Source organism: Gorilla gorilla, chromosome 13 (genome assembly GCF_029281585.2).
Source record: "Gorilla gorilla gorilla isolate KB3781 chromosome 13, NHGRI_mGorGor1-v2.1_pri, whole genome shotgun sequence".
Classification (NCBI taxonomy): domain Eukaryota; kingdom Metazoa; phylum Chordata; class Mammalia; order Primates; family Hominidae; genus Gorilla; species Gorilla gorilla.
The window spans coordinates 117,692,337-117,713,741 of record NC_073237.2 but is presented as its reverse complement, the minus strand read 5'-3'; the positions used below and the strand labels follow the sequence as shown (position 1 = coordinate 117,713,741).

General features: G+C 42.6%; 2 protein-coding genes across 11 annotated transcripts in view; one reads left to right on the top strand and one right to left on the bottom strand.

The window, feature by feature from the left end:
* STOM (stomatin) overlaps positions 1-12,419 on the top strand; it is a 31,370-nt gene extending 18,951 nt beyond the window's left edge. The window contains exons 5-7 of the mRNA XM_004048541.5: positions 2,185-2,388; positions 3,360-3,494; positions 10,103-12,419. Coding sequence (XP_004048589.1) covers positions 2,185-2,388; positions 3,360-3,494; positions 10,103-10,309 — 546 coding nt within the window. The 3' untranslated portion in view covers positions 10,310-12,419. The remainder of the gene's footprint in view (positions 1-2,184; positions 2,389-3,359; positions 3,495-10,102) is intronic.
* Positions 12,420-18,630: 6,211 nt separating this feature from the next.
* GSN (gelsolin) overlaps positions 18,631-21,405 on the bottom strand; it is a 64,475-nt gene continuing 61,700 nt past the window's right edge. For all 10 annotated transcript variants that reach the window (XM_063697015.1, XM_019033272.4, XM_055351828.2 and 7 more), the window contains 2 exons: positions 20,026-20,086; positions 18,631-19,036 (listed from right to left, as the gene is read on the bottom strand). In XM_063697015.1, coding sequence (XP_063553085.1) covers positions 18,867-19,036; positions 20,026-20,086 — 231 coding nt within the window. In that variant the 3' untranslated portion in view covers positions 18,631-18,866. The remainder of the gene's footprint in view (positions 19,037-20,025; positions 20,087-21,405) is intronic.

The following is a 21,405-nucleotide window of genomic DNA, read 5'->3' as shown; positions in this document are numbered from 1 at the left end:
CAAAGGCCAGATACTCAGCATGGTGATGGAGCCTGGCCATGTTGCCTTCTCATGTCACAAATACCAGAAACCAGCTTAGGAACTTCCTTGTTGGTACTGATCCAAGAAGTGGGTGGGGTCAGACTTTATAATCCACCCAAAGTTAGTGATGCCAGGAATCATTTTGCCCACATTTTACTCATAAGAACAAGACTGAGAGTATCACTGTATTCTCTGTATGTTTTCCCATCGTCTAAGGAAGATTGAGTCTCAGAAGGAGCCCCTTTCAGGGTAGCTGGACATTCTGGCATTTTCCACTATAAACATTACAGACATCTGGCAGAGTTGCTGTTTAAGCTTCTGCTTTCCAGTGGCCCTCTCCTCTTCTGCAAGCTGCTGAATGCAAAGCAGATTGGAACTTGGCAGCAATCCTTTTTCTGATCCCCTGTGAAGTTTCTGTGAAGGGAGATAAACCCTTGCCGATGATAAACAGTAGGCAGAGAAGCTGTAGCTTTAGAAAGAAGCTGTGGCAAAGTCAAAGTGGCAAGAATTTGGGAATGACACACATTTTCCCATCATGTCATGGGAAATAATTAGTTTTCATACAAGATGGTAATACACTGTACATTTATTTATAAATCCTCCACTTCTCTTCCATGTTAGAAGTGTTTTGAGATTACTAAAAAAGGATCACTGCTTTGATGTCTGGCAGGGCTAAACAGCCATGTTACAACATTGTTATTATTACCTTCCATTTTCATAGCTGTTTACTCTTTCAAAAGGGCTTCATTCACAAGTATGTTCTTATTTGATCTTCACAGAAATTTGGATAGAATTAGGCAGTATTATTAGCACCATCTCACAAATGAGGAATCTGTTGGTCAAATGGGTTAAAAACCTTGCTAGAGGCCATCCAGGGACCTGAAGGCAGAGCTGGGACTCAGTTCAGGTCTCCTAACTCTCACTGCTGTGTTCCTCATCGGTCACTATTCTCAGGACCACATTTCAGTTCAGCTCCTCTCTCATTTATTGACTACCCGCTATGTTTCAAGTACTCTGCCAGTGTTAGAGTTACAAAGAATTGCCCTGAAGAAATTCATAGTCTAAGAGAGAAGTAGAAATGTGAATAAATAATGTCACTACAGTAAGGTGCAGTGGATGTGCAAGGGAAGAGTGCTTAACTCTGCCAAGTAAGCCAAGAAAGTTTCACAGAGAGAAGGACATTTAAATGATCAGTAGAAAGGTGCCAGCCTGATGTTGTTAGTGAGAGAGGCTGGAATTCCCAGGCTGGAGCAATCTTCCTGCCTCAGCCTCCTGAGTGGCTGAAACTACAGGTGTATGCCATCATGCCCAGCTGGCTTGTTTATTATTATCTAAATTAACTTATTACAGTTAATCAAGTCAATGTTTTATTCAGTAAAGTTACCACCATTATCCAAGATGAAATAATAAGACAGCTCTTATGTGCCAGGAACTTTTCTGAGCACTTGAATGTATTTAACGCATTAATTCTAGCAAGAATGCAAAGTAGGTACTATAATTAATCTCTACTTTACAAATGAGAAACCTGAGTCCCAGTGAGTTTTAAGTGATGGACGTAACTATTTTCCTGGAGCCTCTCACTCAGATAACTTCTTAGCTTAAAACAAAAATATGTCATGTTTAGCATTTTTATGTAGCATGCTGTAAAATATGTTTTTATGCTGACCTTGCCCTTTAAAAACATTCCCCATGCACTTTTTGTTCCAGTAATATTGTGGAACTTGTAGTTTATCAAACCTTGACTCTCTAGTGCTTCTCTCTTGAATATTCTTCCACTCCACCCAACACCCTCAGAAAAATTGTATTCCTTTCTTCAAGATTCAATTCAGGTATCACCCCTGCCACCCACAGCTGCCCCTAAGAGTTTCCTTTGATTCCCTAACCTCCTTCAAAGGAGGAACCAAGTTTTTTTCCTACCTTAATCCCTGGTACCTAGTACAGTGCCTGCTGTTGAGTGATATCTCAATATTATTTGTATGATTGAATGAATTAATGGACTTGAATAATTTATTTTATTAAATTTTAAAAGATATAATTAACTTTCTGATTCCTTACTAAAGAAAATCAGCTAGTGTTATAAGATATTCTGTAGAATAACATTCCTTACAGTTATGTTAAAAAAAAGTCATTGACAGATGTAAAATTGCTTCCTTCATCTTGTAGATCCTCACAAAGGATTCAGTGACAATTAGCGTGGATGGTGTGGTCTATTACCGCGTTCAGAATGCAACCCTGGCTGTGGCAAATATCACCAACGCTGACTCAGCAACCCGTCTTTTGGCACAAACTACTCTGAGGAATGTTCTGGGCACCAAGAACCTTTCTCAGATCCTCTCTGACAGAGAAGAAATTGCACACAACATGCAGGTGGGGAGTATGTCAATGCTGTTACCCCCCAGAAGCTGAAAAATGAAGCAAAGAGTCAATGGTTGTTTGAGAACCTTTTATGAATTCAAGTTGTGGGGGTCTGTGACCGTTTTTTTTTCTTCATAGTAAAAATTTTTCAAATTTGGCAGGAGCGGACATTTTTCACATTAGCAGTTCATGAGTTCATAACACTCATGCGTACATTTTTTAAAAAATTTCTTCAGTGTGTATTTTTTTCCAGAATCAGTAATAACCTTTTTGTTTAGAACAGAGGCTATTCTACAAGATAGTGTAGGTATTCCTAAAGCTTTATTCTGTGTGTGAGTCCCATGAATTATAACTGTTGTGCTTTCCAGTCTTTCTTGAGTAACAGATATTCAGTTAAGCATAGCTTATTCAAAAAAGATAAAGTGCTATAACTCTGGATTCTTATTATTTGTATAGACTTCATCGTGGGTAAAATCTATGATCGTATTTGATATGCACAACAGCCTATGAAATAGATGTGTGGTTTCATTCCTGACATTCTAAAGGGAGGAAGTTGAAGCACAAAGGAGTAATATGACTTACACAGAGTCACATTAGCTCAGGAGTTGGCAAACTGTAGCCTACAGGCTGTAGTTTTTGTAAGTAAAGTTTGACTGGAGTATAGCCACAGCCATTTATTTATATATTATCCATGGCTGCTTTTGACTACAACAGCTGGGTTAAATAGTCGAGACAGAGACTACAAATAAACAATCACTATATGGCCCTTTTAGAAGAAGCTGCTAACCCCTGCGTTAGCTTGTTAGCAACAGAATCAGGATCAGTGAGCCAGCCCCTGCGTCACCATTCGTTCCACCGTGGGGTAACTGTCTCTCCACAACTCTCCCCAGCACCTTATCTCCTCCAAATCCCAATGAATACAGCCTCTGTCGGCATCTGGGCTGGGCTGAGCAGATTTAGCTTGCCTTCTCTCTTCCTAACAGTCTACTCTGGATGATGCCACTGATGCCTGGGGAATAAAGGTGGAGCGTGTGGAAATTAAGGATGTGAAACTACCTGTGCAGCTCCAGAGAGCTATGGCTGCAGAAGCAGAAGCGTCCCGCGAGGCCCGCGCCAAGGTAACTTTTTTTTTAAACTTGTTTTTCTTACTGAGTTTTCTCTTTTATTAATAATTATAAAAAAACGTAAAACATGCTTGCTGTCAAAACTTGAAATAATCTTGAAGTGGTAAAGTTAGTAGAAATGAAAACCCTCCCCGTAACTTCAAATCATATTCCCCCAGAGGTCACCACTCCTAACAGTTGAGTGTATTTGGATTTTATTTGACCAGGTTTTTGGATTACTGGCTTGTTTGTTTTACAAAAGTAGGGTTATACTGCACATGTTGTTCTGCGCTTTGCTTTTTTCATTTAATATTAATATCTATGGGCATATCAGTACATGTAGAGTTACCTCATTCTTTTATGACTGTGTGTACCATACTTTATTCTCCCAATTCCATATTAAGGTCAAATTAACAGTTCCAGCTTCGGAGCAAGTGGGTCACCATTCCATCCATACCACCCATCTCTTACTTATTTTTGGCTTCTTTTTTGTTCTGTTTCTTTTCTCAGGCTCTTTTTCCCTTTTACTGTTTCCTATTCCTCATTCTCTCTTTTCCTCTTGTTTATATTCTCTTACTTTGACATCTGCCTTTTTTCTTCCTTCTTTTCATCATCATCTGCCTATGTCTTAACCCTGCATGGGTGGCATGGCCCCTCTGGGAGGCACTGAGGAAATATTTGTTAACCTAACCTAGAAAAGAGTATCTTTAAAGATGATAATGTGTAAAAGTTCAGGGATATCTCACCAAATCCAAGGGTAGGAAGTAGGGGCAAGTCTCACCAAAATTGGAACCAGAAGGCAGTTCAGGGAACTAGTCCTTCCCTTTCCTGTGCCACATCTCACTGTAGATAGCTTGTGGTGGAGAATGTCTAGCTCCCAGCTTTACATGTCTGCCAGGTGAACACTAAAGAACACAGACCAGCCCTAATTCCACGTTCACAGAAGAGAGAGTCTTTTTGGTCCAACTTTGGTCAAAGTGCAAAGATAGCATAATAATATGGTTCCACAGCCTTATGCCTGTGAATGGGTTGAAGAAGAGGAGCAGTTTTCGTAGGAGGAGTTGCTGTGGACTTGACAAATCTCCCAAGACACAAGGAGCAAACCAATTTGTTGTTAGAAAATAGTAGTAGCTGGTGGTCATTGGCTGACCACAGAACCCTGTTCTTTTCTTAGGATGCCCTTTAAGCCACAAACTGGTCACTGTAATTTCTTAGCCAGCATCAAATAGGATAGTAGCTCATTTGACATGCGACTTCAGAATTTTGTATTAACCAGAATTTTTAGGTTTGCCTAATATGATCATCGTTGCTTTGTGATGATAACCTGGTAGTACTGCAGAACCCTCAAGTGCCTTCTTTCAAAACTGTTACATTTAGAAGATTAAATTATGTTTATGATGTTATTAAATGTGCCCTATCATCTCCTTATTTTGAAAATTAGGAATTGCTTTTAACTAGAATATGTTATTAGGCAAAAGCCTCATTTCCAAACCAGATTGAATAGTAGAATGTATCATACATATACTACGTAGAATGTCAGAGCCCAAAGGATCCTCAGAGATTATCTTCCATAGGTGGCAAACACCTAGCCCAGATGCTAGCACTCCATCCTGCTATTCCCATGCTAGTAATTAACCACAGCACTGTTTTCCTCTGAGCTTAGACTTGGCCTCAGAACCCTTCTATAGCACTCCGGGTAACAACCCTCAACTGCTTAGAGTTAGCTCTGAAAAACAAAACTTGAGGGCAAGCACAGTGGCTCACGTCTGTAATCCCAGCACTTTGGGAGGCTGAGGTGGGTGGATCACCTGAGATGAGGAGTTCAAGACCAGCCTGGCCACCATGGTGAAACCCCGTCTTTACTAAAAATACAAAGAGTAGCCTGGCGTGGTGGTAGGCGCCTGTAATCCCAGCTACTGGGGAGGCTGAGACAGGAGAATTGCTTGAACCCTGGAGGTGGAGGTTGCAGTGAGCTGAGATTGCGCCACTGCACTTCAGCCCAGGCGACAGAGCAAGACTTCTTCTCAAAAAAATTAAATTAAATAAATAATAAAAACTTTAAAAAAAATGAAACTTGTTTGCCATCCCACTATTCAAAGGAAAAATTGAAGCTCTGAAAAGTTAAGTGATGTCCGCAAGGTCGCACAGTTGATTAGTGGCAGTGGAAATTAGAATTCCCCTCTGCTCCTCACTGCCTCCTCTAGTACTGACTTCCCAGGATGGGCTATGAGCCTCTTCCATAGCATTCTTAAGAGTTTGGAAAGAAAATTTCTATCTTCCCTTTATAACAGTAAGAAAAGATAGAAGAAACCGCTTAGAATTCTGAATTGCCATGCTCCCACTTGGACGGGGCTGTAGGGTTAGTCTAGAAGCAGTCTCATGAACCTGGGCAGTGACTGTCTTGGAGTTCACACATAGAATCACAATGAGCCTAGCCCTTCTGTAAAATACAGTAACCCTGCAACAACCATAGGCTTATTGTATTGAAATTCTCATGGAAAATAGGGGGGGTCACAGTTTCTTCAACAAATAAATTGCACAGGAAAGGTGAGATAGAGTGGAATAATCTAAAGATTAAGAGACTTTATAGAAGAATTCCTTAGGCTAATTAGCCATCGGGGAAATGCAAATTCACATTATAAGCAGATGTCACACTAGACAGCTATCAGAATGGCCTGAAAAGAACGGAAAAGAACCAAGTGTGGGTGAGAGAGGAACTAGAACTCTCATATTCTGCTGGTGGCAGTGTAACTTAATACAACCACTTTGGAAAACAGTCTGGCAATGTCTATTCAAACTGAACATTTGTATACCCTATGAGCCAGCAGCTCCAACTCCTAAGTATGAATCTAACAGAAATGCACTCATATGTTTACCAAAAGGCATGTACTAGAATATTCACAGCAGCACATTGACCCAAACTGTAGAATACCCAAATGTCCATTCCTAGCTGAATGAATGAAGTCTGGTTTATTCACATGTAGGCATACTACATAGCAAAGAGAATGAATGTAAGTGCTCACACACATAATTTGAATGAAAGAAGCCGGTCACAGAAGAGGACAGATTCTCCTACGTGTTTCTCTGTATGTTAGGTTTGGTTTTTAAAGTGTTTAGACCAGCTCTTAGTGGCCTGAAATGTAATATCTTTTGTGTTTGCATCAGCTTTTATTTCCTTTTCATAACTCTCAGAAAAACACCTGGCACATGCTTTTGGGCTCAGGTTTCTGGGTGTAGAAGTCTATTAATTGAGAGGGTGGAGTGCAGAAGTACAGATCACCTTTCTCTGCCTTTTCCTCTGCCCAGACCACCTGGTCTACAGAAGGGACAGGTAGCACCAATTTCACATACATGAAAATGCCAGACTTTAAAATGATGTTCTATAAATATGAAATGTTGATTGCTATGAGATTACTGCACATTTGACAAAAGTCATGCAAACCCACAAATAACTTGCTTTCCTCTCTAAGATCCTATCAACGGAGTGTACTTGGCCTGTATTTAGACAAAGCCGGTGGTGTTGTTTACATCTTTGGCAGCTTGCTCAGTGTGGCTTTTCTATGAACAAAATGTGTGCCCAGCCCGGTGGGTCTGGCTTCTCAGCCAAGCGATTGTGTATTGATTGGTGGTGGGAAATGAGATATCTTTTCAGTTGGTCCATGTCCAAAGAAAAAAGTGCCTAATTGGACATCTGAGACGATATGGAAAAAATGAGAGCCTGCTGCTCTCATAGCAGGGGATTTCTGATGTATTCTCTGTAGTGCCTACCTTGGAATACAGTTCTGTGGTTTTCTTTGAGCAAAGCTGGCACTTGTCCCTTCTCACAGACCTAGGCAGGACATGATGGGTGGCTTTGATAAATTAAGGTTTTTATCCTGTGAACTAGATCCTTTCTCTCAGTGAGTACTATATTCTGTACCCTATCTCCATTAATGGCACTAATCTATGCAACCAAAACCTGGAAACCTGGGTCTCAGCCTGTGTCCCCCTTTCCTCCTCCTACCTAGTCTCCAAATTCCACTGATTCGCCCTCCTTCGGGGAGGGAGAATAGCTCCCCAAACCATTTCATTCTCTGTCCCCACCACCTGTGAATCGCACCGGCCACTCTAAAGCAGTTCCACTAGCAGCTTTCACTGCCTTCTCTTCTAACCTCAGACATCCGTCAGAGAGTTTTTTCAAACTAGATCTGATGGAGTTTACTTACCTGCTTAAAATCATTCTGCAGCTTCCCATTGCCTACAGAATGAAGACCAAACACCCTGGCCTTCACTGCCCTTCAGAACCCGGCCCCATTCATCCCCCACCTTTCCCCTCTTCCTGCCATAGTATTCAGCCATTGACAGTTTTCTGGAATATACCATTTTTATACCTCAGTACCATTTCATGTGTTCTGCCCAAAATATTCTTCCTCATCTTTTTCTAAACAGCAAACATTTTATCATTTAATATTCAACTTCTATAACCTCACCACGTCACCCTCTGGAAAAGTTGCTTTCTTCTGTGTGCTAGCACTGTGCCTTGTACATATGTCTGTCAGCATTTATCACACTAGAATGCAATGATCTACTTCCATGTCTGCCTTCCCTACCTGACCAGGAGCTGAAGAAGGCTAGGGATTCCACTCTATCCTTAGCTTTTCCTACACAGGGCTTATTAACCCTAGAAGGCCCCCAAATTTTGCTGTGTAAGTGAATGAAATCTCACTGGGCATAAGACCATCACCTCCAATTCTGATATTCATGGAGTATTATGGACCATTAATTATTCAAGATTCAAGTGAGGATAATAACCTGGAGAAAAAAAATTGTACTTTTAATCTTGATAATTATGGTGTCTTAATACCTTTCCTTCTTCTAGGATTATGAATTAAAGTAACTACCTTGAATCTTTTGTGCATTAAAGCATAGTTGGACCCAAAAATCAGGTCTTGTCACTTGCCATTCCTCTATAATAGCCACCTTTATTCATTTAACACTTTACATACTTTCTCTGTCTTCCTCGCAAGTGGTCCTCTGAAGTACATGTTAGTCTGCTTTAAGAATGGGAAACTGAGGTTCAGGATGTTCAGTAACCTCTCTGAGGACATTCGGCTGGTAAATGTTAGATCTGGGATTTGACCTCAAGTCCATTTGACTCCAGAACTCCTGTTCTGTCCACTACTCGAGTGATCTTCAAACTTTTTTGCCTGTGAAACCCCTTACAGAATTTAGAAAAACTAAAAAGTCCATCAAACATTTTAAATCGGCATGTAAAAATTTTCATCTTGAATTTATGTTCTTGCCAAGAATATAATTCCTGGCAGGTTGTAAATATTGACATTTTAAAATAAAACTGTTAACATCATTCTTTTAAATGTACCCAATGAGAAATAATAATGATTTAGTTATCCATTAAAAATATGTAAGTAAACTCTTAACAGTCAGGAGCTTTTTATTGTTTTTTTCTTCTTCTTCTTAAACCTAAGTTTTTTATTGCATCTTCACTTCCGCCAGATTCTTTTCCTAACATATATTTTGTCATGAATTATTTTATTAACATACTGCAACATATTTAGTCCGTAAGTTAGAATTAATTTTTAAAAATTTCCTGTAACTAAAAACAAGGTTCTACAAACATTTCAGAATTTCTCCTAAATAAGAAGTCAATTTTTTTTTTTTTTTTTTTGAGACAGATTCTCATTCTGTCAGCCAAGCTGGAGTGCAGCAGTGGCATGATCTCGGCTCACTGCAACCTCCCGGGTTCAAGCAATTCTCCTGCCTCAGCCCCCCGAGTAGCTGGGTTTACAGGTGCTTGCCTCAACGCCCGGCTAATTTTTGTACTTTTAGTAGAGATGGGGTTTTGCCATGTTGGCCAGGCTGGTCTCGAACTCCTGACCTCAAGTGATCTGCCCGCCTTGGCCTCCCAAAGTTTTGGGATTACAGGTGTGAGCCACTGCACCGAGTACCAGAAGTCAATTTTTACTAGAAATGCTTGTCTTCATAAGATGAATGAGAATTAAATCATACATGTATAGATGGCTGTTGTTTAATGCTGGAATGAGACAGGATTCAGCATCAATTTTATTCCTATTTTTCATTTTTATAGCTATAAGGACTTTGAAACCTTATTTACATAAATAAGTAGATGGAAATGGAAGTTTTGTTTAAAGTAGTATCATACAGTTCTTAGCACTTTGAATTTATGTGCTAAAAAAATCATATCACAGTCTTTCATCAAAAAATATTTATAATGACCTGTCAGCTTTCAGTTTAGTAAGGTACTCGTCAGAGAATTGGAAATGCTGCTGACTTGCAAAAGGATTTGCCTGCAGTCATTAAAGTTACTTGCTTTCTCAATCCTGCACAGTATTTTGAATTATCCCTTTGTTTGTTACCCTGGAAAATGGGAGAAAGGCTATAGTAAAAGAGAATGTCTTGATCCAGGCACTAGTCAGGCAAGTCAGTTTCAGAAAAAGAAGCGTATGGAAACTGAGTATGTAGAAATTGATTTCCTTAAAACTACTCTGGCATACACCCTGGAAAGTTTTGTGGACCACCTGAGGTATACATACCCCCGGTTGAAGAGTGCTGCGTGTCCCCATGAGGTTTTCTCCATTTCAACCCCTCCTTTCACCCATCCATAGGTTATTGCAGCCGAAGGAGAAATGAATGCATCCAGGGCTCTGAAAGAAGCCTCCATGGTCATCACTGAATCTCCTGCAGCCCTTCAGCTCCGATACCTGCAGACACTGACCACCATTGCTGCTGAGAAAAACTCAACAATTGTCTTCCCTCTGCCCATAGATATGCTGCAAGGAATCATAGGGGCAAAACACAGCCATCTAGGCTAGTGCAGAGATGAGCGCTAGCCTTCCAAGCGTGAAGTCGGGGACCAAATTAGCCTTTAACTCATAAAGAGAGGGTAGGGCTTTTCTTTTTCCATATGTCAATTGTGGTGTTCCCAGAATGTATAGCAGTTATAAAAATAGGTGAAAGAATTGTTAGCTTGTAAATACTGAGAGATTGGTGATTTATAGAAGGTAATCTGTTAGTCTTAAAATAGTTAAAAGTTTGTATTTTTAGATGATTATGTAGTAGGTTAGCTCCCTCTTGTTTTGACTTCCACTGACTCATTCTGAATCCCCTAAGCACCCAGGCCAGAGGCAAGAACCTGGGCTGTAACTGCCACCTGACACCACTGACTGGATACATGCTTTGCAGAAAGTGATGACCTTACACCACAACCAGCTTCTCTAGGTCATACGTGCCTTACCTCCAGAGAGTCTTTTTTTTTTTTTTTTTTGAGATGGAGTTTCACTCTTGTTGCCCAGGCTGGAGTGCAATAGCATGATCTCGGCTCACTGCAACCTCCGCCTCCTGGGTTCAAGAGATTCTCCTGCCTCAGCCTCCCCAGTAGCTGGGATTACAGGCTCATGCCACCATGCCCAGCTAATTTTTGTATTTTTTTTTTTTTTCAGTAGAGATGGGGTTTCACCATGTTGGCCAGGCTAGTCACGAACTCCTAACCTCAGGTGATCCACCCACCTCTGCCTCCCAAAGTGCTGGGATTACAGGCATGAGCTACCACACCTGGTTAGGAAATTCCCCTAATGTTCATTTATTTTCTAAATCCAGACCGTGTTTCAGAATAATCCTTACTTGAGAGTAGCCATTTTCTTGCCTGTACTTGTCAGAACTAGAGGAAATAGCCAAGACTAATGAAAAAGATTACTCTAACCCTTCAAAGACTTTTAAATTCACTACTAGAGTGGTCATTTTAAAAATACATCCATGTTTTAACTTATTTGAACCTTCTTTATGAGTAAATGATTCCTCCTTGTTCTGTCTTTCAAACCAGCTAAATATTTGTCACAAAAGTGCTTTTTTCTCACTGTTGCCTATTTTCATATATCAGGTTTTAAATAGTTTTAATTTTGTAATAGAATTTTCTCTACATTCTATATGCAATTGTTATATATCTATTTGAATAGCTTAAGGACTAAAATACTTTTTTAAGAGATAACTTCAGGAAACCATTATATTTTACTATCTGCATGCTGTTAACTGTGGTACACTGTGAAATATGTTGATTACAAACCCATTCATTACGTAGTATAAGGAATTCACAGTATATTGACTAATATAGTGTCTAATGACCTTGGGCAGGTACTGTCAAACTTACAATATCTATATAGATGTAGGTCTTTTTAAATTTACCTAGTCATTCTTCTATCATGTATATTGATGCTGAAAGAGGAACTGGTCAGCTCCTCTGGACAACAAATTCTTAGTCTATAATATTAGGAGACATCTTCTGTTTTGCAAATGTCTATGAATCTGAGCAACCTGGCATTCTGCTTACTGGCCAGAAAGCTGGCGGGTGACATTTGTAACATTTCCTCGCTGAGACTCTGAGTTCACCTAGAGAAGTCTAAGCATAACAGCTTTCTTTCCCAGCACGAGCCTTTATAGCTCTCTTTAGCTCAGCTACTCTGTCCATCCAGCCAATGGATATCCCTTCCCCTGTACCCCAATTTCAAGCTTATTTTAGGAAGCCTTGAACTACCATGTATCCTGGCTCCTAGCTGAGTTTATTAGAGGTATGGAGCAGTGCAACTTAAACTCAAGTTGCACTTACATTTTGAACTTTAAAATGATGGTTTTATCTGTTGTGTGAAGTGGTTCACCCTTGAGGACCAGGAGGCTCCATATCCTGACTGAAAATCTTTTCTGAGACTTAGAGTAACAGTGCTTTTGGTTCCTTGAGTTCTCCTGTCTCCAGATACCAAATGACCTTGACTTTTCTGCCTTGTGAATTCATAGTCCAATCGGTTGAAATTAAATCACTTGGGAGGGATGCATAGAAGGAGCTCTAGGAACACAGTGCCAGTGCAGGAGTTTTTCCAGGTGGCCTCCCTTTCCAACAATGTACATAATAAAGTGTATGCACTTTTACTAATATTTTTGGGGTGAGAGTCTGTTTCGGCCTGTATTGAATGTCTGTGGATTTCCGTTTTCAGAAGTAGTACATTAGATCCTCCGGTTCTGAGCTGGCTGGTTGGCTTCTTTGTGTGCTTTGTGGGCCAGGGGAAGGGGACAGGCTGCTGTGGGTCATCTGCTGTCTCCCAGGTCCAGGCACCCTCTGGTGCACTGGCCCACACATTTTCCCTGGGGAGTTTCGAGATCCACACACACCCTCCACCACCACAAAGCTTTAACTGACTTCATTTTCTTTTGCCTTCCTCCAAACGGGACAGGAACCCACTTCTTGCTGTCACCCAGTTAATCACATAGACATAGCCTTTACTTAAAAAGAAACAATGATAAAAAACCAATGTGTTTTACCTGCAACATCTGACAGAACTGTCTTGAATTAGTGGCTACCATTTGGGAGCACCAGTCACTCAGCTCTGTGCACAAATACGTGTATGTACATTCTATCATTTTATCTCAAAATGGTTTGATAGACACTTTATTATCACCATTTTGTAGATGAGGACACTGAAGGCTCAAAGGTTAAAACAGCCAAAGTCACATGGTCGGAAAGAAACAGAGCTGGGATTCAAACCCAGATCTGTCTAATGCCAAAGATTTGTGAGGTGTATCAGTGTATCTTCGTGTGACACTGCCTGCCTCTAGTGCCCCCATCCACACACCACCACCACCATTTTGTAGATAGATCACAACTTTTCCCAAGACTATCAAAGTTCATTTGTCTTTACATTCACACCTAACCGGGCCCTAAACTTAAACTTTTGTTTTGGGCCATCCAATTCAGCCAAAGTTCATTATAAAAAGAGGAGAGTCAATTGGGCATTTATGTTTTTTTTTTTTTTTTTTTTTTTGAGATGGAGTCTCGCTCTTGTCACCCAGGCTGGAGTATAATGGCGTGATCTTGGCTCACTGCAACCTCTGCCTCCTGGGTTCAAGCGATTCTCCTGCCTCAGCCTCCTGAGTAGCTGGGATTACAGGCGCATGCCACCACGCCAGGCTAATTTTTGTATTTTTATTTTTAGTAGAGATGGGGTTTCACCGTGTTGGCCAGGCTGGTCTCGAACTCCTGACCTCAGGTGATCTGCCCACCTCGGCCTCCCAAAGTGCTGGGATTACATGTGTGAGCCACTGCACCCGGCCCGATTGGGCATTTGTAACCACAAATGTCATAACACACTGTCCTGAGCAGGAGGAAACCAGTGTTCCATAGACTTTCAGCTTATGTAGCATTTTAAAATATATCATTTCTTGTGATACTCACAAACCTGGTCTCGCAGTTACTTGGCTAGTAAATAGTGAATCAAGTGCCCCTTCCTCTTACTTTAGCAGCAAACCCCTTTTTTCAAAGGTAACTGCATCAGTAAAAGGTTTACGGTGTCTTTTGCCAGGATAAATTCTTGAGTTCACATTTATAACATTTACTGAATATAAAGTAACTCAATGAGAACAATGAGGCTGTTTTGAAAAACAATATTAGAGTTACGAAAGAGTTCCAATCTTATATTCAAGAGTCTACATTCGATTTCTCCATTTGGCTTGTCTGTTTTTATTACCACTTTAAACATGGAATTTGAATCTAATATTTACAAAATCACAGAAGCACCTCATAGAATTCTACATATTTCTGTTTGAAAATCACTGCTCTGGAGTGCTTTCCTTGCTATAGCATCCACCTTATAATGTGACCTTGGATAAGTCATATGCTCTCTCAGCCTCATTTTCCTCACCTGTAAAACAGGGAGATTATAGTCCAGCTGTTTGGGTCTCAGACCTTTTGAGAATGTGTTGGAAGCTATAGAGCTTCGTGTGAAAACTGCACGTAGTGTGCACAACACAAATTTGGATGCTTTGGGGGTACACTGGCCCCACTCCCAAACCTATCCAAAGACTTAAGAAATCCTGGGCTAGATCATGTATAAGATCCAACTACACAGCTATGCAGTTACCTGAAGAGTTTTTACTTTATAGGAACCAAGAGGAAGGCAAAAGGAACCACGGTTGAATGCCAGCACTGTGCAAGACGCTTTACACAGCTTTTTTCACGTCCATTCATAATCTCATTTGGCTGTGTTGACCAGGCCACAGGAAAATCCCCGGGGATATTAGTGATGATCTCTTCCTGTGATGTTGTTACCATCAGGTCTACAGCAGACCCAGGCTCAGATCACCTAGGATTTGCCTAAACCAGTCATACTGGCTAATAGGATACAGCCCCTTTCAATCTACCCTGTAGCCAGAAGAGTTTAGTGAGAAAGGAAATTGAAGCCGCTGTTAAAACTGTGGTTTTACAATAAACTCTAGAAACATAGTAATCATAATGTAGGCTGCAAATCTTCCCTAAAAGATTCCGGGGGAAAATGACTGGAAATTGAGCAGTCTGAAAATTAATTACTGGATGCCACAGAACTGTAAGGAGCCATTACTTTTAATGTTCCACATCTGGCCCCCAGAAGTCTCCAACAAAATGGCGGTCTACCCAGCATCCATTTATCTCCTCCCTCCTTCCTAGGAGCCATGACTTTGTTCAGATACCTCCCCCTGAGCGCTCTGACCTCAGGAGAAGAATTCACCCCCACCTGCTAGGATGAACCTAACTGGCCTATGAATAATTCCATCCTTCTAGCCCATGATTCCATCAGGAATGATTATGTGACCCAATATGGGTTCTTGAGACCTGAGGAAAGGTTTTCCGTGGACTTGGGAGCAGTTCCTCCTCCCTTTTCTGAAAACTTTTCTAGAAACAGTCCTCTTTTCCTCTGGGCATTGCTGTTCATGGGTGTGGAGCAACCAGAACACCTACAGATATTTTACTACCAGACTAGCGAGGGCCAAGAGAATGAGCAGGAAACTCAGGCCCACTACGTTTAGTCAACCATGAAGTCCCCCTCAACTCTGAACTGATTATGTATGAGAGCACATAAGTGTGCTTACAGTTTAATTTGGTATGAGTTAGCCCTCCACTGCTTACAGCCAAAAACATCCTTTCTGATCCACAGTACATTGGGCCTTTGCCTCCGTGGTTGAATACTAGGTTCTGCTGTGGCCTAGGTGCTTTCATTATTTTTAACCATTTTTGAGCACTTACTATATATAGGCCAGACATTGTGCTAAGCATCACCTCCCTTAATCCTCATGAGAATTTTAAGTGGGGTGACACTGTTCTTATTCTCATTTTTCAGCTAAGGAAATGGCAAAGAACTTAAGATCACACTGCTAATGAGTGGTAGAGCTAGATTTGAACTGAGGTCTGACTCCAAAAGCCAGCTATTAGCCACTGTATTATACCACCTCCAGCTAGGTATTAATGCAACATTACCATTTTGCAGGTGGGTAACTTGAGGCTCCAAAAGTTTCTTTTAAGTATTATATCTATAATGCCTTGCACAAAGTAAGTACAAAATATCTGTTCAACTGAATTGCCCAAGATTGGACACAGGAACCAAGCCTAGCGTTGTCCCTCTGGCATCTGTCTCATTATTTCACAATGATTTTTCCATTGTAGGAGACGATGACGCCTGCAACTGTTAGAAAGATAAAATGTGTGGTTGAAGTGATAGTGCTCCTGATTGGCTTTTCTGCCTTTGAGAGAAAAATAAGAAGGCAGCATCTCAGTGGCCCCAGGCTATTTTCTTTCTCAGAGCATTGCACAACTGTCTTTTGAGGCCACAGCCATACCCTTGAACGCTGGTATAAACTGAAATGAAGAATTAATGGGCAGGTCTACCTGAAATTTTACCTCCCACTAATTTCTAGGAAGTAAGCTAGCTCTGTCTAGACAGGCCTCTACCTGTCTCTCATGAAAGCCCTAGAAGCTTTGGGTGGTAAATGCCACTTCTGTACCAGGACTTTGTCAAGTTGATTGCTTTGACCATGAAAGCAAACCTTTGGGGGTAGGCAAGGCAAGCATTATGGGATCAAGTCCAAACCCTTGGTATGGCATTCAAAGCCCCAGCCTGCTTCTCAGCTCAGAGGCCTGCCACTCCAGGCTGCTGTCTGTCCCTGAGCACGCTGTTCCCCTCACAGCCCCCTGCCTGTACTAGCTGCACCCTCTGCCTGAAAGTGACTTGATCTTCCCTCCATGTTTCATCCAGAAAATTTCTTCTCCACTACCCTCGACACTTCTGCGATGAATCAGAATCTCTGGAGGAATGGCCCTTGGGGAATCCATGCTTTTAAAAAGTTCCCTGGGCAATTTGGGTGATCAGCCAGCTTTGGAGACAACAGTATAAACACACACACACACACACACACACACACAGCCTGCCCATCATTTAAGCCCTCATGCTGGTTTCTGTTCTTTTACAGTCATATGCTTGGGAGCTTTCACATCATAACTCAATGGGGATGGAGTGGTGGTGGGAGGTGACACAGAACAAGAGGGGGGGAAAACAAGGTGAGAAGAGACCAAAAGGACAGAGCGGGAGGACTGGGGAATGTCCTCCAGCAGGTTTCTTGGACTGGTTTAGTCTCCCAGGAGAAAAGATTATGAAACAACATAGAAATATCCAAGAGGGACTGTGTGACATGCTGAGCATGAGTGGAGAGTCAGGACCCAGGGGACCAAGAAGGCACAGAAGAGTCCCTTTCCCATACCCTGAAGACCGCAAACTTTGAGAGCATCCGGGGGCAGCTCTTGTGCTGGCAGCTGCTGCAGTTATTTCTCCACATAGCTTTGGGGCAGCAGAATGAATCTGTGGGAACCAGAGGCAGCAAGGAAGGTCCAAGCAGCTGCTACAGGACGTGGCAGCTATGAGGATGCACCCTGCCTGCTTTCTACTGCAGGGCATATAATTGATAAGGGCTCCGACTGCTGGCTTTGAACTTCATCCCACATGTGTCCCAAGGCCAGGCCTCCCAAAGACTGAGTGCAGGGGGTAGATAAGGCACGCCTGCTTACAAGAGACACACGATTCCTTTGCTGGCTGACTTTGACTCTGGCTCAAGAACACTTTGAATTGAACAGATGCTCATGTTCATAGCAGCCTTATGCACAATAGCCAAAAGGCACAAATAACAAAGAGTCCACTGATGGCTGAATAAACCAGATGTGGTATAGACATGCAGTAGAATATTACTCAGCCACAAAAAGGAGTGAAGTTGATATATGCTACAACACGGATAAGTCTTGAAAACATTCTGCTAAGTGAAATAAGCCACACACAGAGGACAAATGTTGTATGATTCCACTTATATGAGGTCCCTGGAATAGTCAAATTCTGAGACTGAAAGTAAAATACAGGTTACCAGGGGCTGGCGAATAGGGAAGAATGGGGAATTGGTATTTAATGGGCAGAGCATTTATACTGGGGATTATCAAAAAGTTTTGGGTACAGAGAGTGGTGATGCCTACACAACACTGTATATGCAATGTTACTGAAATACATACAAGTGGTTAAAATAAATACTGTGTTACGTACAGTTTGCCACAATAGAAAACAACAAAAATGGGACTATACCATTAAATTTAAAAAGAACACTGAATTTGGCTTTGGGACTGCCGACAAGCTTTGCCAAATCTTCCTGGATTAAATAAATGACCACTAAGACACTTCTGCACAACCTTCTCTCCCTTTTTTCTCCACCTAGAGTCAGACTTGCGTCGAGGGTCTAATGGCTCTCCCAGTCTTCCTTGGTTCCCCACCTATTTCCTTTCTTTTGAGACAGAATCTCGCTCTGTCGCCCAGGCTGGAGTGCAATGGCGCAATCTCAGCTCACTGCAACATCCGCCTCCTGGGTTCAAGAGATTCTCCTGTCTCAGCCTCCCGAGTAGGTGGGATTACAGGCATGTGCCACCACGCCTGGCTAATTTTTTATTTTTAGTAGAGGCAGGCTTTCACCATGTTGGCCAGGCTGGTCTCGAACTCCTGATCTCAGGTGATCTGCCTGCCTCGGTCTCCCAAAGTGTCGGGATTACATGTGTGAGCCACCGTACCCGGCCCCTCCCTATTTCCTTTCACATAGGTATCCCCCAGGACAATCTACACACCTCTCAATTCACTGTGGCATCGCCTCTCAGGGCACCAGGATTCACGCACAGGGTGGATGTAGCCTTTCTACTAGTTTACAGGCAAATGCTAGGCACCTCTCTGGCCATTCTCAGAATTACCAGGGACACAGGCAGAGAAGACGCTGGCTCTCACTGTCAGATGGGCACAAGGAAACGAGCCACACTAGAGTACACACTTCAAAATGTTTTTATTGGATTTAATTTCCCGAACACAGACATTTTAGACAATTTTGCAAGGACTCTGAATTTTTGCAGGGCTATTTTTGGATACTGTAAAAAAAAAAAAAAAGAAACAAAACACACACACACACTCACAGCAGAGTTGCTCTGCTCGCTGTAAGGCCTCTTTGAGGGAAGGACAGTTCCAAAAGGCACTGACTGGTGACATGGGTGGGCCCTGCCCCTCCTCAGGCAGCCAGCTCAGCCATGGCCCTGTCCAAGGGGTCCACAGACCAGTAATCATCATCCCAGCCAAGGAACCAGCCCACGAAGGAGGGAGGCTCAAAGCCTTGCTTCACCACGGTGATGGGCGTCCGCCGATCCCGACTGGCTGGGTCCGTCTCGATGTACCGCTTAGCTGCAGACACACGTGCAAGAAAAGGAAACCCCAGGAATTCTTAGTGCCTCCCACACCAGGGAGAGGGGTGACTCAGGACAGGAGTTGACAAAGAAGAGGGTCTATGGTCCTACTGTCCCTACTGCCCACCCCCTGCCCTGGGCACCATCCTCCTTTAAAGGCGTGATACCCACGTGGGTTCTCCACCACCCTGCTCAGGAACACAGGAAGGAACAGGGCTACGGCTTAATTTCCTGCTTCATAAAGCTTATTACTTTCCCTTGCAGTCCTCTACTGGAAGATATGGGAACCAACTTTTGGGTTCCCAGCTCACAAATCAGATCTATTCAGCTACCAAGAATCTGCTTTGCAACATCTTTTTCTTTTTTTTTTTTTCATTTTGAGACACCATCTCATTCTGTCACCCAGGCTACAGTATAGTGGTGCGATCATGGCTCACAGCAGCCGTGAACTCCTGGGCTCAAGCAATCCTCTGACCTCAACCTCCTGAGTAGCTGGGACCACGGGTGTACACCAACAAGCCTGGCTAATTTTTTTGTATTTTTTCTAGAGATGGGGTTTCACTGTGTTGCCCGGGCTGCTCTCAAACTCCTGGACTCAAGTGATCCTCCTGCCTTGGCCTCCCAAAATGCTGGGATTACATGCATGAGTCACCATGCCTGGCCTGCTTTGCCACATCTAAACCTTGACAAGTTCAGCTCCTGAGTATTCTGGGAACTTGACGTGACTTCTCATCTGTCCCTTCCTTCTCCTGGAACAGAGGAGAGGCTTCTTCAAGAAGCCTCAGGGTTTCTGAAGGAACTGATGTGTTCGTCACTATCCCAGGCAGGATTTATGAGGGGCTGGCCCACAGAGGAGGAAGTCCCTACCCTATCTTGTCCATCAGTCCCCTGGAAAGATGCTCATTCCCAGACCTGTACAGGAGCCACTCCCACCACCCCACAAGCAACGGACCCCTCCCCCCCGCCCCCAGGCACTTGGGTCCTCACCAGAAGTCAAGGCTTCTGTCTTTTCTTCTTCTTGAGAATCCTTTCCAACCCAAACAAAGACCTGGAGGTGAGATGAGACAGGAAAGGTACATGAGGAGTGCTGATCAAATTCACGGCTGGAGGAAGACTGGGGAGGGGCCAGGTATCAGACCAGACAAAGCCCTCCCCTTACTAACAGAGCCCATGAACTAAGACTGGAAGGATTTGGAACAGAGGTTGAAAACTGGCAACCTACAAACATGTTTTGTTTGCTCACCCACCACCTTGTGTTGGCCAACAATGTCTTTTTAAACCGTTGATGACATTCTAGATTTCCAACTTCTCTTTAAAAATTGGAGGATCTAGCAGCCTGGGCCTTCAAACCTCACTTGAGTCAAGCTGCGCAGGAGCCGCCCCTTTGAGATGAGCAGTTCTAGTTTGCCTCAGACTCCACTGTTCCTTCACGTCTCCCCAGCCCAGCCTGCTTCATTCGCTAACATTGCCAACCAGGTACCATCAGGCATTGAGTTTGAGATTCTTCTCTAAAGGTCCATGAGTTATCTCTTGAACAGCGTTCACTCGTTCAACAAATGAGTGGCCAAACGTATTCTCACCCATTTATTTATCCAACAAATATGCACCGAGAGTCTACTATGTGCCGGTCTGTGTGCATCTTTGTCAAAATGGGCCTAAGGCTTGGAATAAAAATAACTCACCCACCACTATCACCATTTTGAGTCTTGTTACAAGTTCTATTACACATTATTTAGCTGATTTTTATGTATCATCTATTTTTATGCATATCTAAAATATTACTTCAAAGAGCACCTATCATTGATAAAATGGCATTAGACAATAAAATGTCAGACTTCGTTTTTCTCACTTTTTTTTAAGACGGAGTCTCACTCTGTCACCCAGGCTGGAGTGCAGTGGCATGATCTCAGCTCACTGCAACCTCCGCCTCCTGGGTTCAAGTGATTCTTCTGCCTCAACCTCCCGAGTAGGTGGGATTATAAGCACCCACCACCAAGCCTGGCTAATTGTTTTGTATTTTTAGTAGAGATGGGGTTTCACCGTGTTGGCCAGGCTGGTCTTGAACTCCTGACCTCAAGTGATCTGCCCACCTCAGCCTCTCAAAGTGCTGGGTTTACAAGCGTGAGCCAACATGTCTGGCCCTCACTTATTTATAAACGTGTTCCCAACTAAAGTGGAAGCCCCTTGAAGGCAGGCATTCTATTTTGCTCATCATAGGATTCTCAGCACTCAGCATTTTGCCTGGAAGACCATGGTGCTGAATAAATGTTGGCTGACTGAATCCCTAACAGATGAACAAACAGATTAAGTAGCCAATGGATCAATCAATGACAACTGCTGAATGGCTCAAGCTGCAATCATTTTTGG